Source organism: Amborella trichopoda, chromosome 1, assembly GCF_054954075.1.
Source record: "Amborella trichopoda isolate Santa Cruz 75 chromosome 1, AtrichopodaSantaCruz75HAP2 v2.0, whole genome shotgun sequence".
NCBI lineage: Eukaryota > Viridiplantae > Streptophyta > Magnoliopsida > Amborellales > Amborellaceae > Amborella > Amborella trichopoda.
The window spans coordinates 11,897,408-11,910,221 of NC_142336.1; the positions used below are offsets into that span (position 1 = coordinate 11,897,408).

A 12,814-nucleotide genomic window follows, 5' to 3' on the forward strand; every position below is an offset into this window, starting at 1 on the left:
GATTTTAAGCTTTACATTACGTAATATGCTTGACAAATATAATAAGAAACCGCAAGCTAATGATTCATATTTAACAGGGTAGAGATTAGCATCAATACTGAAAGTCGCCTTACATCACACTCGTCCTTTTTATGAGTTAGCGCCATAATGGAGACAGGGTGAGGGCTCTAAGGTTGAGATTCTTCCCAAGGAGGAGTGGCATCAAGCCTTTCATCAATCTAAACCGTGCAAGTACCACCATATATCTTCCTCCATCTCAAAAGGAATATGAAATTATTTGATTCAAAATCCTTTGCAAAGATTCACAAATGAAACCCCCTGTTACTCCCTGAAAATATAGAGAGAAAAAAAATTCATGTGTGTGCAATATGTCTCAAATCCATGTAGCTGCATGGACTGGCAAGGTTCCTGGCACTTCACCTTAGGGTGAAACCCATGGAATACATAGTGATATTTATATGTAGCATAGGCTAAGAATTTGGGCTTTGTGGAGTCCATGGACCATAATTGTTATGTGCATAAAGATAATGGCCTATGGGCACGACCCATAAAGAATTCATAGCTAGGACCCCATGGGCGCCATAACCAAGCTCCATGATGCAATAAAGCGCAGTGGCCTAGAGCCATGGGATTATCAATGGACCACAGCTGTTGGTAATGATCTTATTAGTTTAAGGCTTGGGCCATGGGATCTTTGCTTCCATGGCCTTTCGTCATCCATAGTTTAAGGCATAAGACCCCCCTAAAAGTAAATTCTACTAACCATGAACCCCTGGGACCCTAAATGCAGGTTAAGAATCAAGAGGGCCTTTGTCCAAAGATATATATGCCACCATGGCAATTACTATGAATGCTGAAGTCATTTTTTCAACCCTACTCCACCCAATTAAATTAAGGTTTGGATCAAACCCTAAACTTATCAGATTACGATATTCCTTATGCAGCTGGGGACATCCCAAAAGCCTATGAGATATTATTTCTATCCCTATAAATTTTGGAAAGCAAATTTCACTTTGTATGGAACTCCAGAATTTAATGAGGTTTTGAATAGAAAACCACATGAAAGAATTCCAGCAGAAAGAGTGGATATGGTACTAAGCACAATAGAACAGCAGTAATGATTTCTATATAATACGATCCTACAACCATACAGAGTATATCATGATCTCTATCCACCCTAAACAAAACTTTATACACAAATCTGATTTGCAAATACTAATAAGATACCAATCCAGATTTTTGTTTCAGCATACAAAGATAGGTTGCACAGCTTTGGAAAGATAAAGATAGTAGATGGGATTTGAACGTTGGACATTGTTGAGGCCCACATGCTAACCACCCAGCCAAGAGTCTGAAACCTTAAAATTTTTATTTAGGGGAAATTAGAGGAATTCATTTTCTTTTGTTATTTTAGGAAGATTTGTCATGTTCCTAAGGAAGAAAACTCTCTAGCCCAGTAGGCTAGTAATTATGGAAATGGGAAGGCAGTTGGCATTGGGGAGTTTTTACCTCAACTTCATTGATTATGATCTTGTTATATATGACATTTTTACTTCATCATCTCAAGGCTCACATGAACCTTTTCTTTAATTTTTCATTCAAAGTTATAGATTGTGTATTTTGGGATAACATGTAAATAGAAGTGTAAATTGCAGATAGATGCCAACTGTCAAGAACAAAAGACCTTCACAAGAAAGCCATATCCACAACTCAAAGATGTTGAACAGAGACTATAGCTAGTACAAGAAGAAATAAATAACTATGCAACATGAAAATTGATTTTCTCGAAGAAAAGAGCACCTAATTTCCATGCCACTAATATATTTTCCAAAATCAACAGTTATATGGAAGTTTTGCACAAATAGACTATATGGAGAACAAGAAAGACAAACATATCAAAATGGTAAAGCATCCGAAGTCACTTTGCATAGAAAGCACACTGAGTGCTTCTTGAATCAACAAGTTTCAAAAGAAAAAAAAAAAGTTTCCTCAAATAATACAAGTTATGAGAATTAAGAAGAAAGATCACACTCCAGAAGAAAATGTGTAACGCATAAGAGACAAAATGACAAAGCTGCATATTAAGATAAGAATCATATACAGAACAAGCAAATGAAAAGATGAAACCATCAAGAAGAAATTAATGTAACCTGGCACCATATCCAATTAGACAAGCAAACTGATGGGTACTGAAGCACTGAGCAGTATCAGCAATTATAGAAGCTGACATACGTAAACCATTCTGAATCAAATGCTGATGAACAGCCCCAACTGCTAGAAGGATTGGGATTGTGGGTCGTGTTGGCTCCTGGCAAGAAATGTAAGACAAATGAATGATCTGATATGAGTGACCTCGAGCTTTTCTCAGCAGGGTAAAACATGAGACCTAACCCAAAACCACCCCCAGCCCCCCACCCCATAATAAAAAAGAGGAGGGGAGAAAAAAGGCAGGCAGCACAAGAACAACAAACACTGCTACTAAAATCACAAAGTAGGAAATATAGCTAGCCTGAAGAACAAGAAACAATGCTAACAAAATCACAGACGAGAAAATCTTGCACACCAGTTCATCAGAGCGATCAGAGAGAATAAGCAACTGGGAACCCCCACGCACAGCATCATCAGCTGCATCGCAAATCCTTACAAGCATTTTCTCCAAGGATCCATCAAGTCCTTTCCCAATATCAAAAAATATAGGCAACACTCGAGGCTTCAATTTTGAGTCTTTTGTAAGTGAATCTAGCTCCCCCTCATTCAGTACAGGACTTGACAGGATAACCTTCAACATCACAACATTTACTATATGAAAAAGCAAATGAACATGATACAAAAAATCTTTCAACAGAATAGTCCTTATGCTAATTTTTTGCAATAATAATGAGCAGAAGTGAATCAACACAAGAAAAATATCCTTTAACATATTAATGCTTCTGCTAACTTTTTACAATCAGTGTTTCAAAACGCGGACCGCCCAACGCCTAGGCAGCCAAACTAGGCTGCAGTCCTTGGGTGGCCGCCTAGGCGGTAAGGCACCCACCTAGGCGGCCGCCCAAGGGAAGAAATAAATTTTCCATTAAGGGTTCTATTGGAGTTTTTTGGGAAAAAAAAAGCTTTTAAGGGTGGGTTTTAAGTTTATTTGAAACCCAAACCACATGAACCTATTTTAGAGAGAAAAACCTCAAAAAAACTAGATTTTGTTGTTTTTATTGGATCAAAGTGTTTCTCAAAGTTACGGGAAATGGATCCAAACATCACCAAGGTAGATTAGATTTAGTTTTGGAGCGTTTTTAATCCTATTAGAGGGTATTTTTTAATACTTGAGCACCAAAAAACATCTCAGAGGTGGATGTTTGGAGTTCGAGCAATCAAAATAAGTGCAAAACCATATTTTTTTTGAATTGCTTGTTTTATTTTGAGATGTCTTCTTCAGGATCTAGTCGAAGTGGAGATCCGGGTTGGAAATATAGATATAACCCGAATCCGAATGACAAAATTTGTATAAGATGGAATTATTGTGAAAAAGATACAAAAAGGGGCATAAACCGGTTTAAGAAACATCTTTTGCCGGTATTAAGGGGGATGTTGCCCCTTATAAAAATGTTTCAGAAGCTATCTGAGAGGAGATTAAGCAATATATGAGTTCTATAAAACAAAAACACGAACAAAATCCTTGTCATTTGAATAGGTCTATTTCTGGTTCTGCTAGAAGAAGTGATCCGAGTTGGAAGTATGGTCATAAATCGAAACCAAACAATAAAAATTGTATAAGGTTTAATTTTTGTGAAAACAATACCAATGGGGGTATTAACTGATTCAAAAAACATCTTTTCGGTATTAAAGGAAATGTTGCTTCTTGTAAAAAGGTTCCTGAAGCTATTCGCGAAGAGATTAGACAATTTTTTCGAATTTAGTAGAACTAGAAAACGGTGAAAATGAGCCTTGTTCTATGGAAACATCTTCTCCAAGTTCTTCTAGAAGTAGTGATTCAGGTTGGAAGTATGGTTATAACCCGATTCCGAATGACAAAAAATGTATTAAATGTAAATATTGTCGAAACGATACTAATGGAGGTATTTACCGGTTCAAAAAACACCTTGTCAGTATTAAGGAGGATGTTGCCCCGTGTAAAAATGTTCTGGAGACTACCAGGGAGGAGATTATACAATATTTAAGTTCAGGGAAGCACAAAAAGATAGAAAAGAGTAGAGCAGCCAAGACTCCTAGGGTCTCATCTACACATAATAAAAGAGAGGTAGAAGAAGAGGAGGAAGAGGCAGATTCAGAAGAAACAGAGGAGGTCGAGCGTTATATTGAAGAGGGAGATGATTCTGATGATGATGATGGCCTTGAATCTGATGCATATGATGAGGCTTATCCAACTCCTTCTGATGATGATGAGGACTGAAGAATGAAGAGTTGAAGACGCTTGACTCTTGGTGTTGACTGTTCAGTGTTGACTATTGTGTCCTAGTCTCCAATATTGCATATTTTTTTAATTTCTGTATATTTTATTTTTCTTATTTTTAGTTTCTAGTTTCTACCATCTAACTTTTGTTTTGTGTGAATAGAATCAGACTATCAATGTATGCTTGTATGGTTTTAGCATTGTAGTAAAAATATGGATTATGGTCTTATATACTATCAAAATTTTCTTCTCAACTTCTCCTCATTCATGGAAATATCAAATATGGATTATGGATAGAATATCAAAATTTTAATATTTGTGATTAGAATATCAAAGTTCTCCTCATTTATGGTTAGAATATCAAAATTATAACTTTTTTCTTTCTACTGAGCTGCCCAGGTTCTGGGCGCCCGCCTAGGCGCTAGGTAGCTTGGACCCCCACGGCCACCTAGTGCTTTTTGAAACACTGTTTATAATTAATCTTTACATATATTTTAATGCTTACCTGTGCAGCATTATCAGGTCCAACCTCTAAAATATTTCCACGCTTGCCCAGGTTGACCTCAAGAGACATGACCAGTCCCTCTCTTAGGGGATCAATTGCTGGATTGGTGACCTGCAACAAAATCATCACATGTAGGATGTTTGTTAGTCAAAAGATTATTTCACATTATTAAAGCGCTTCCCTCCACTGGGAAGTAGCCCTAGAAGACAAATGGCAAGAAAGATATTTTTTATCATAAATTGAATGACAATACAGGTGATAAACAGAAAACAACCTGTTGTGGCACTTTAACAAGAACAGTTTACCTTTACCTTTTATATAAATGACAAATTCTTCTCTTAAGGGCCTTATAATCTTCTGTTTCACTTATTAATTTGCATCCATTTTCATCCTTTATAAATAATGTGCAAGAACTTTCTTGCCATGCATAATTCAAACACATTACAAAATACTGGCATGGAACTTTGCAGTTAAATGAAAAACAAACAACAACAACAGATTATACATGCATACAAATATAAGTAACAATAATTTGAATAAAAAATTGTTAATCATAACAATATAAGAAGGTAGGAATCATGGTAGTAGTTGTTTCTAGTCCAGTAACTAACATTATCAGCAGAAACTAGAATACCTGTGCAAATCGTTGCTTGAAATAGTCATAGATCATATGAGATTTACGAGAAAGTGCAGCCAAAGGAATATCATCACCCATACAAAATGTGGGCTCCTTGCCTTGTGATGCCATGGTTTCTATAATCATTTGAACATCCTCAAGGGAGTAACCATAAGCCCTAATCCATCCAAAAGATAGTGATAATATCAAAGTATGAATTGCATACTAAGAAAGTCACAGATAAAAGGTTCATTCATGATGAATCAGTGCAACAAATGAGCCATGAGAACAATCCAGGTGTGGCAGATTCTGAAAAAAAAAAAAAGAAAAGGAAAACCAAACCAAAAAAAAAACTTCACAGCATCAGAATGTATATCCAACATATTTCATCCAATAAGCGGGATTTATGTAGCAAGGGCAGCTCACTAAGAAGAACAAAACCTAAATGAAACTTTACTCATAAAAGTAAGCCCTAGTGAAACATGAACACAAATAACGAGAGGCTTAAACAGTTCAGAATAACAAATAAAATTGTGCGACAATTACGAAAACGACAACTGGAAAGGACTTCCACAAAAAGAAATCCTTCAGCATACAAAGTTCTAAAGAAGGTTAAAAAGATAGATCAATTGATTTAATCATTTTGAGAAGACAATGCTGATGAGGTAGTGAGTAGGATACGTCTAGCATTTATTGGGATAGTTTAATAGATTCCAATCAGGTCAGAATAAGTACTTGGTCTTTGGTTTTAGGAAATTCATTTTAGAAGTGGGATATCTATGTATATTAGGTTTTAGGGTTTTCGTTTTTAGAGTAACTTAGGAAACAAGAATATTTAGAGTTTGGAATTTCCAATGAGCCTCTAAGTTGGCTTTCATGTCTCTAGGCTCTTTATAATCTTATAACCTTATTGGAGAATGTTACCTTTGTATTGAAGAAATACAAATAGTACAAAATTGCAGCCTGAAAGTTCGGGAGCTATATACATAAAAAATTGGCTCCTCTCAAGGGAGCACTGTACAAAAAAGCCCTGAGGAGGTAGGAAAGGAAGAATGAAGAAATAGAAGAGAGAGCAATCCTCTTGAGCAGGGAATGGATTGAGTCTACAAAAAATCACTCAGTAACTAGTAATGTAGCATCTTCCTTTGCAAGAGAGTCAGCATCAGAGTTGCTTTCACGCCATACATGTCTCCAAGAGAAATTTCTTCAAAAATATGCACAAGAGGCCACGGTTGTTGACCAAGCCAGAAGCCCAGTGTAATACATTTTTTGAGTCACCTTCTATTATCAGGGCTGAGGACAAATTGCGGTAAAAGAGTCTAAGGCCTTCGTGGAGAGTTAAGGCCTCCTCGAAGGCCTTAGCTCTCCTAGATGTCACTAACATGTTTGGAATATGATGCGAGGATTGTGCCTTTGAGGTTCCTGAATAGACCACCAATGCCAGTAGGTCTAGGGTTGCCTAGGGAGCAATCGTCGAAGTTAAGCTTAATGGACTCATAGTCAAGTGGTCTCTGCAAAGAGGCGTGAGGGACGCGAGGATTGCTAAGTTAAAGTAGGGGCATCCAGTCACAGTGGAAAGCCGAAAAGTGGATACCTTTGAAAAGCTTATGGTTGGAGGCCCAAAAGATGGCCGAGCTTTTTATCTTGTCAAAGACAGCAGCTGTGGTAGTATACTGTCCTCAGAAAATTCTGTGGTTTCGCTCATTCCACACTGTCCATCAAAGTTCAAACATGGAAGCCTTCGAAAGGAGGATGCCTGGTTTGGGTCAGGGGTAAGGCTGGAGGGAAGAGAAGACGAGAGGGATAGTTTGGGGGTTACCCATGGCCGTTTGAACAGGCGAAGGAGGTATCCTCAAAGGAGATGTGCGCAATGGATGAATAAATGTTCATTGGCTTCCTCAGCATCCATACACATGATACAGCGTTTAGGTATGGGTAAGCCTCTCCTTTGTAGCTGGTCGACTATGAGGATCCATTGGTGAAGTGCGATTGAAAACTTGAATCTTGGGAGGGACAAGAGAGAATCATGCCTCTGCGGTAACTGAAATAGGAGCCAAGGGGAAAGTGGGGGCTTGGAGTACTTTGCGGTAGAATGAGGAGACCGAGAAAAGCCCAAAGGGAGATGGACACCAAATAAGCTTACCATCGCTCGTGGGCAGGGGGGGGAGAAGGTGGTTGAAGGAAGGCAGAAGCTTGAGCCCTGGGTATCAAAGACGTTGGCAACCGTGTCCTGTCGACTGAGGGCTAGAAAGTATAAAGAGGGGAATAAGTCTTTGAACAGGGTGTTCACACCCAAAACTTAACTCGAGTGCCTGCCCGGGCTTGGAGACCAAAACTTAACTCGAGCCTTCCAAGTGGCTAATTTACGCTAAAACTTGTCAATTATATGCGCCCAATACTGATAATTTTTTTCCTTTTCCCACGTTTCCATGCATCAGTTGATATGAGTGCCAGTCATCAATCCATTGGCCATAATTCACAATCGCCAGAATGGGAGGAAAAACCACCTGCATTTTTCATGGCATTCGAGAGGACAACCCCTAGGGAGAGGATTCAAGAGTGTTGCAAATGATTAGCAACTGCTGCAATTTGTGATGCATCTAGAGCAGTGAGACCCATCACAAAGTAGTTTTGCAAGTGTCCTGCGATCCAACTCAGGGAAATCTGCAGATCACGTTTTTCATACGCAAAAGTAATGGCCAAATCCTAGACTTAAAGATAGCATAACTCTAGCTCTTAATGAAGGATAAACCATAACATCAAAGCTTCATCAGATTTGAGTGATTCTCAATTGGGTGAATATGATATGGCACTGGGTAGGACACATGTAGAATTCTTTAGGGTGCCTTTTTACACATAGCTGTACTTAAGGTAGAATAGGCATTTCAGGGTATCAGCTTTTTAAGAAAATTATTTTAGTAGATGGGATGAATATATATGATGTTTTATGATTTTTGTCTTTACTGTTGAGGAATATTTTCAGAAAAGGAGAAGATTTAGTATTTGAAGTTCCCTCTTCTCTCACTTGGTTCCCTAGTCCTTACACTCTAATTATATTGCAGAAGATTTCTTTCTCTTTTTCTCTTCTATTTATTTCCGTGTCATAATCAGAGATACATGAACCTCAAATCCAGAACCTTAGTTCCTCAATGTTTGAGTAATAACAGGGGAAAAATCCGCACGTTTCATAAAGATATAATGTATCAAGTCACTTGCTTGAAACATCTAGGACAGCAGAAAGTTTGAAGCATAAATCAATGGGAGCACAAATATATTCTTTGGCTCTCCAAACTCTCAAGATCAGTTTATGAAATATAGAACTCTTTGCAAGCCTTAATAAAGGTATATATTTGTGAAGGGCTCTGAAACTTGCAAAACCATGTTTCTTGTGTCATTCTCAAACTTTGAGTTTCCAATCAAAAAGTGCGTAAAGTAGAAAAGTACATAATGGCTTCAATAAGGATCTACACCATAGTAACTAATCCTGAATGACAAAGGCTAGTAAACATTATCGAAAGTGCAGTAGTAAGTTAGGGTCATAAAGGAAATCTCTTATTCGAAGAGAGTTATGTGTGAATTATTCACTTACACAAGGGCATTTCTTAACAATATATACCAAATATATGTGACTGATCCCAAAGGAGGCTCATGCCACTTTTTCCCTCTTCTATTTCTTTAATGCACCTCTCTCTCATCTCCTTTTCTCTCATGCACTACATCTTGTTCTTCCTCTTTCCCCTCACAGAAATCTAGATTTTCCTTCCTCTTACTACGTCTTTTCATCCTCTTTCCCTTCACAATGATCTAGGTTGTATCCTTCAACTACCATCACCGAATGATTCCATTCAAACAAAACAATAACACTCGTCTTAAATGGCACGTGTTCTAAAAGTAGCATTCAAAGTACAAGACAACCATAAAATATATACAATGGTCTCATGAGTTATCAAAAACACACTTACTGAAAATTCAGAGTGATAATCAAGCAATAACAAAAGCAAACAGCTATGCCATATCCAAGTAGTGTTTCTAAATGGAAACAAATAAAACTGTTCAAGCATTAAAATATATAAGAAGAATACTGAGCCACCCTCAGACTAAAAGGCAATCTATGAGCCATTTTTAATACTTCAAACATGAACCAAGCAGTATTTCTTACTGTTGACGTCTCAGAATTGTTTCATTGTCCAAAAGTGCTGAGGATAGGAAATTCACAGGTTTCAAGGTTCTCATATTTTCTTTTAACCACTTTCCATATGGGTTGGCCAAGGCCACCTGCTTTTTCACTGCAGTATTTTCATATACCTGCAAAACCATTAGTCAATTATAAAGACAACTAGAACAAAAACAAGTAATAACCAAAAATGACTAAGAAATTCAAACCCCATGCTAGAAAAACTCAGAGAAAGAAACCAATGTCTTTATAATCGTATTCCTTATGACTAATACTTTTTTGCAGGACAAAACTATGACATGATAAGAGAAAACAGTAAATTTAGATATAAAAACAAATCAACAACAAAGTAAAATTTATAATTCCACACCTCACCACTCAGTAGATCAGCAGTAATCATCATTCCAGGTCCTAGACGACCTTTCATTATGACCTTAGAGTCATCAACTGGCAGTACTCCCACCTATGACAAAAACATTTTAAATGGTCAAGGTACAAATTTATGTGCCAGTCACATTTCTTTCTTTCTTTTCTTTCAAATCTTTTTGTCTTTTTGAGAATGTGTTAAGTCACATTTCTAAGATTATTATTGAAAGGATTTACTCAAAGGTATCAATCCAAATACCATAGTCAAAGAAAAAGGAGAAAGAAACTCAAAAAACATTAGATGCGATAGAGAGACATCCATCCACAAAAATCAAAGCATGGGAACATTATCAAAGCAGCATGAAATCATCAAATACGACAAACAATGTGATCATGATTCATCAGGCAGTAACAAAAATCAGGGCAATCTTCCCTATACAAAGAACTTTTAGGGAAGATATCCCTTGGAAGTACAAACAGTTATCTCTACCACATAGAAGAGAGGTGTGTGCCCTTTCTTTCTATCAAAAAACCCAAAGAAACTCGTACAAATGTTAACAAAAAACATAGAAGTGGACAAAAAAACTTAGAAGTGGACAAATCTTACATGAGGTAAGAAACCATATTCACTTAAAGGTAATGAGACTAGATTGGATTCAAATGACCCAAGTGAATTGAAAATAAGTTCCCCCAAAGGACTATTTTGAAAAGGTTAGATGCGCACTAAAAAAGAAAAATATTTTGCCTTGCCTTGAAGATGCAGAGGACTTGAATGGGGCATTCGAAGACAAGTGAGCAGTGTTTTAAAATGGGGGATGCGGCCCTGATGCGGTGGGGGGCTGATGCGGCGATGCGGCTCGATGCGGCCCGGATGCGGGTGCATTGCGATGATGCGGTCAATAAATGTAAACAAATTCTAAAAAATCTAAAAAAATAAGTTAATACATAGAAAAAAATATGAAGGTAATATATGTGATAGTAGGTATTTTAGTTTAATGATTAACTTCAAAACTATTAGCTGTCGAAGATTCTGTATCCAGTTATCCACTATCCCCCGATAGAAACTAGAAACTTGAAACCAACTTCATAAAGCTTTCAACAATCAACAACCACAAGCACAAATTTGCACCATAAGCACAAACATAAGCACAACTATCAACAACCATAAGTACAACCATAAGTACAACCATAAGCACAAAATAGTGATATTACAAAATACAAACCAAAAGTCAAACTCAAGAAGAGTTAATAGTTAATAACTTAATACAATCATCCATTTTGAGAGTAACTTTTGAAATTTGAACTTCATGTTTTCAAATATCAATCAGACAAGACATCTCGAGAGTCGTATTGCGCATCATCAATATCATCATCAACGGCCTTCATGTATTCTTCTTCATCGGTCTCCTCTGAGTCAGCTTCCTCCTCGACCTCTAAAGCTAATGTGCGAGTGCGACTAGACCCAACAGCTCCTCTACTCCTTTGTGCTCTAGTGTTAGGTCGATCTTCTTCATTAACCCCTGTTGCTAGCTCGACATCAAGCCATGTCAGATCCTCACCCTCAAACACACGCGCTTGTCTTGGATCCATGGTCCACTCACTTATGGAATCACCATCAGCTTCATATAATTCGTGCGATTTTCATACCTCTCCCTAAACCGCTCGTTCTATCGCATATAAACCAAATCATTCAACTTTTTCTGCTCCAACCTATTTCTCTTTTTTGTATGGAGCTGTGGTAGAAATTTGAAATCAGATAAATTAGATTTTAGATTAGAAGATTGAAATTCAAGAAATAAGGATTAAGGAATAAGGAGTAAAGGACTGACATGCTCAAATACACTCCAATTACGCTCACAACCAGATGAGCTACATGTGAGATTCAACACTCGAATAGCAAGACGTTGTAGATTTGGTGTCTCGCTTCCATATAATGCCCACCATGCAGTTGTATAATATTTTATAATTTAAAATATAGTTAAAAATTAAGGGTATAAAATAAACAATGGAACTATACATAAAGTAAGAGACAAGTAAGATTATTTTTGAGCTTTTAGCCTTTACCTGGATCTGTAGTGTCCCTATTTCGAGTGGCAATATCTCTCTCAAAGTTTCCCAAGGTCAACTTAAACTTAATCAATTCATGGCTCTGGATCTCATCCTGGATATCTTTGTCTGGCACCAACCTCTCCAATACATCTAAGAACCCACCATTTATTACACGATCTGACTCAATGGATGGGTGCTTGTAGTGAAGAGATGGGTTTAGAAAATAACCGACTGAATGGAGGTGCCTGTGAAGCTGGGTATGCCATCTCCTATCAATAATTTCAAGCATAGCCTTATGCATATTTTCATCATCCTTTGAAACATCTTTTATTTCAGTTCTTGCCCTAGTCATTGCCTCATGTATGTAGCCCATGGCGGGCTTCTCATCACCATCAACCAGTCGAAGCACTCTCACTAAAGGGCAAGCCACCTCCAATGCAATAATTATTTGACTCCAAAAAGATGTATTCAAAATAATTTTTCAGCCTTTCTCCCATCCTTATGCTTTGACCATTTGCTTCGACTCCATTGCTATGAAGCAAACATGGTCCTCAAGGCACTTTTTTCCTTGGCTAGGCTTCGAAGAGTGAGAAATGACGTAGTAAATCTAGTGATATCCGGTCTCACTAACTCTCTCTTCTTTGTAAAAGACCTCATCATGCTTAGGACTATGGTATGATTGTAAATAAATCCAACAAC

General features: G+C 37.4%; 1 protein-coding gene across 4 annotated transcripts in view; it reads right to left on the reverse strand.

Moving 5' to 3' along the window:
• The window catches only part of LOC18444596 (ferredoxin-dependent glutamate synthase, chloroplastic), a 45,817-nt gene that overhangs the window by 14,917 nt on the left and 18,086 nt on the right, over nucleotides 1–12,814 (reverse strand). For 3 of the 4 annotated variants that reach the window (XR_016051590.1, XM_006854762.4, XM_088861234.1), the window contains 6 exons: nucleotides 10,071–10,163; nucleotides 9,686–9,831; nucleotides 5,545–5,704; nucleotides 4,911–5,021; nucleotides 2,564–2,779; nucleotides 2,151–2,308 (listed from right to left, as the gene is read on the reverse strand). Coding sequence is in view for 2 of the 4 variants with exons in the window: in XM_006854762.4 (XP_006854824.1) it covers nucleotides 2,151–2,308; nucleotides 2,564–2,779; nucleotides 4,911–5,021; nucleotides 5,545–5,704; nucleotides 9,686–9,831; nucleotides 10,071–10,163 (884 nt within the window). In the remaining 2 variants the exon portion in view is untranslated. The remainder of the gene's footprint in view (nucleotides 1–2,150; nucleotides 2,309–2,563; nucleotides 2,780–4,910; nucleotides 5,022–5,544; nucleotides 5,705–9,685; nucleotides 9,832–10,070; nucleotides 10,164–12,814) is intronic. The other variant, XM_088861243.1, reaches the window with a different exon arrangement.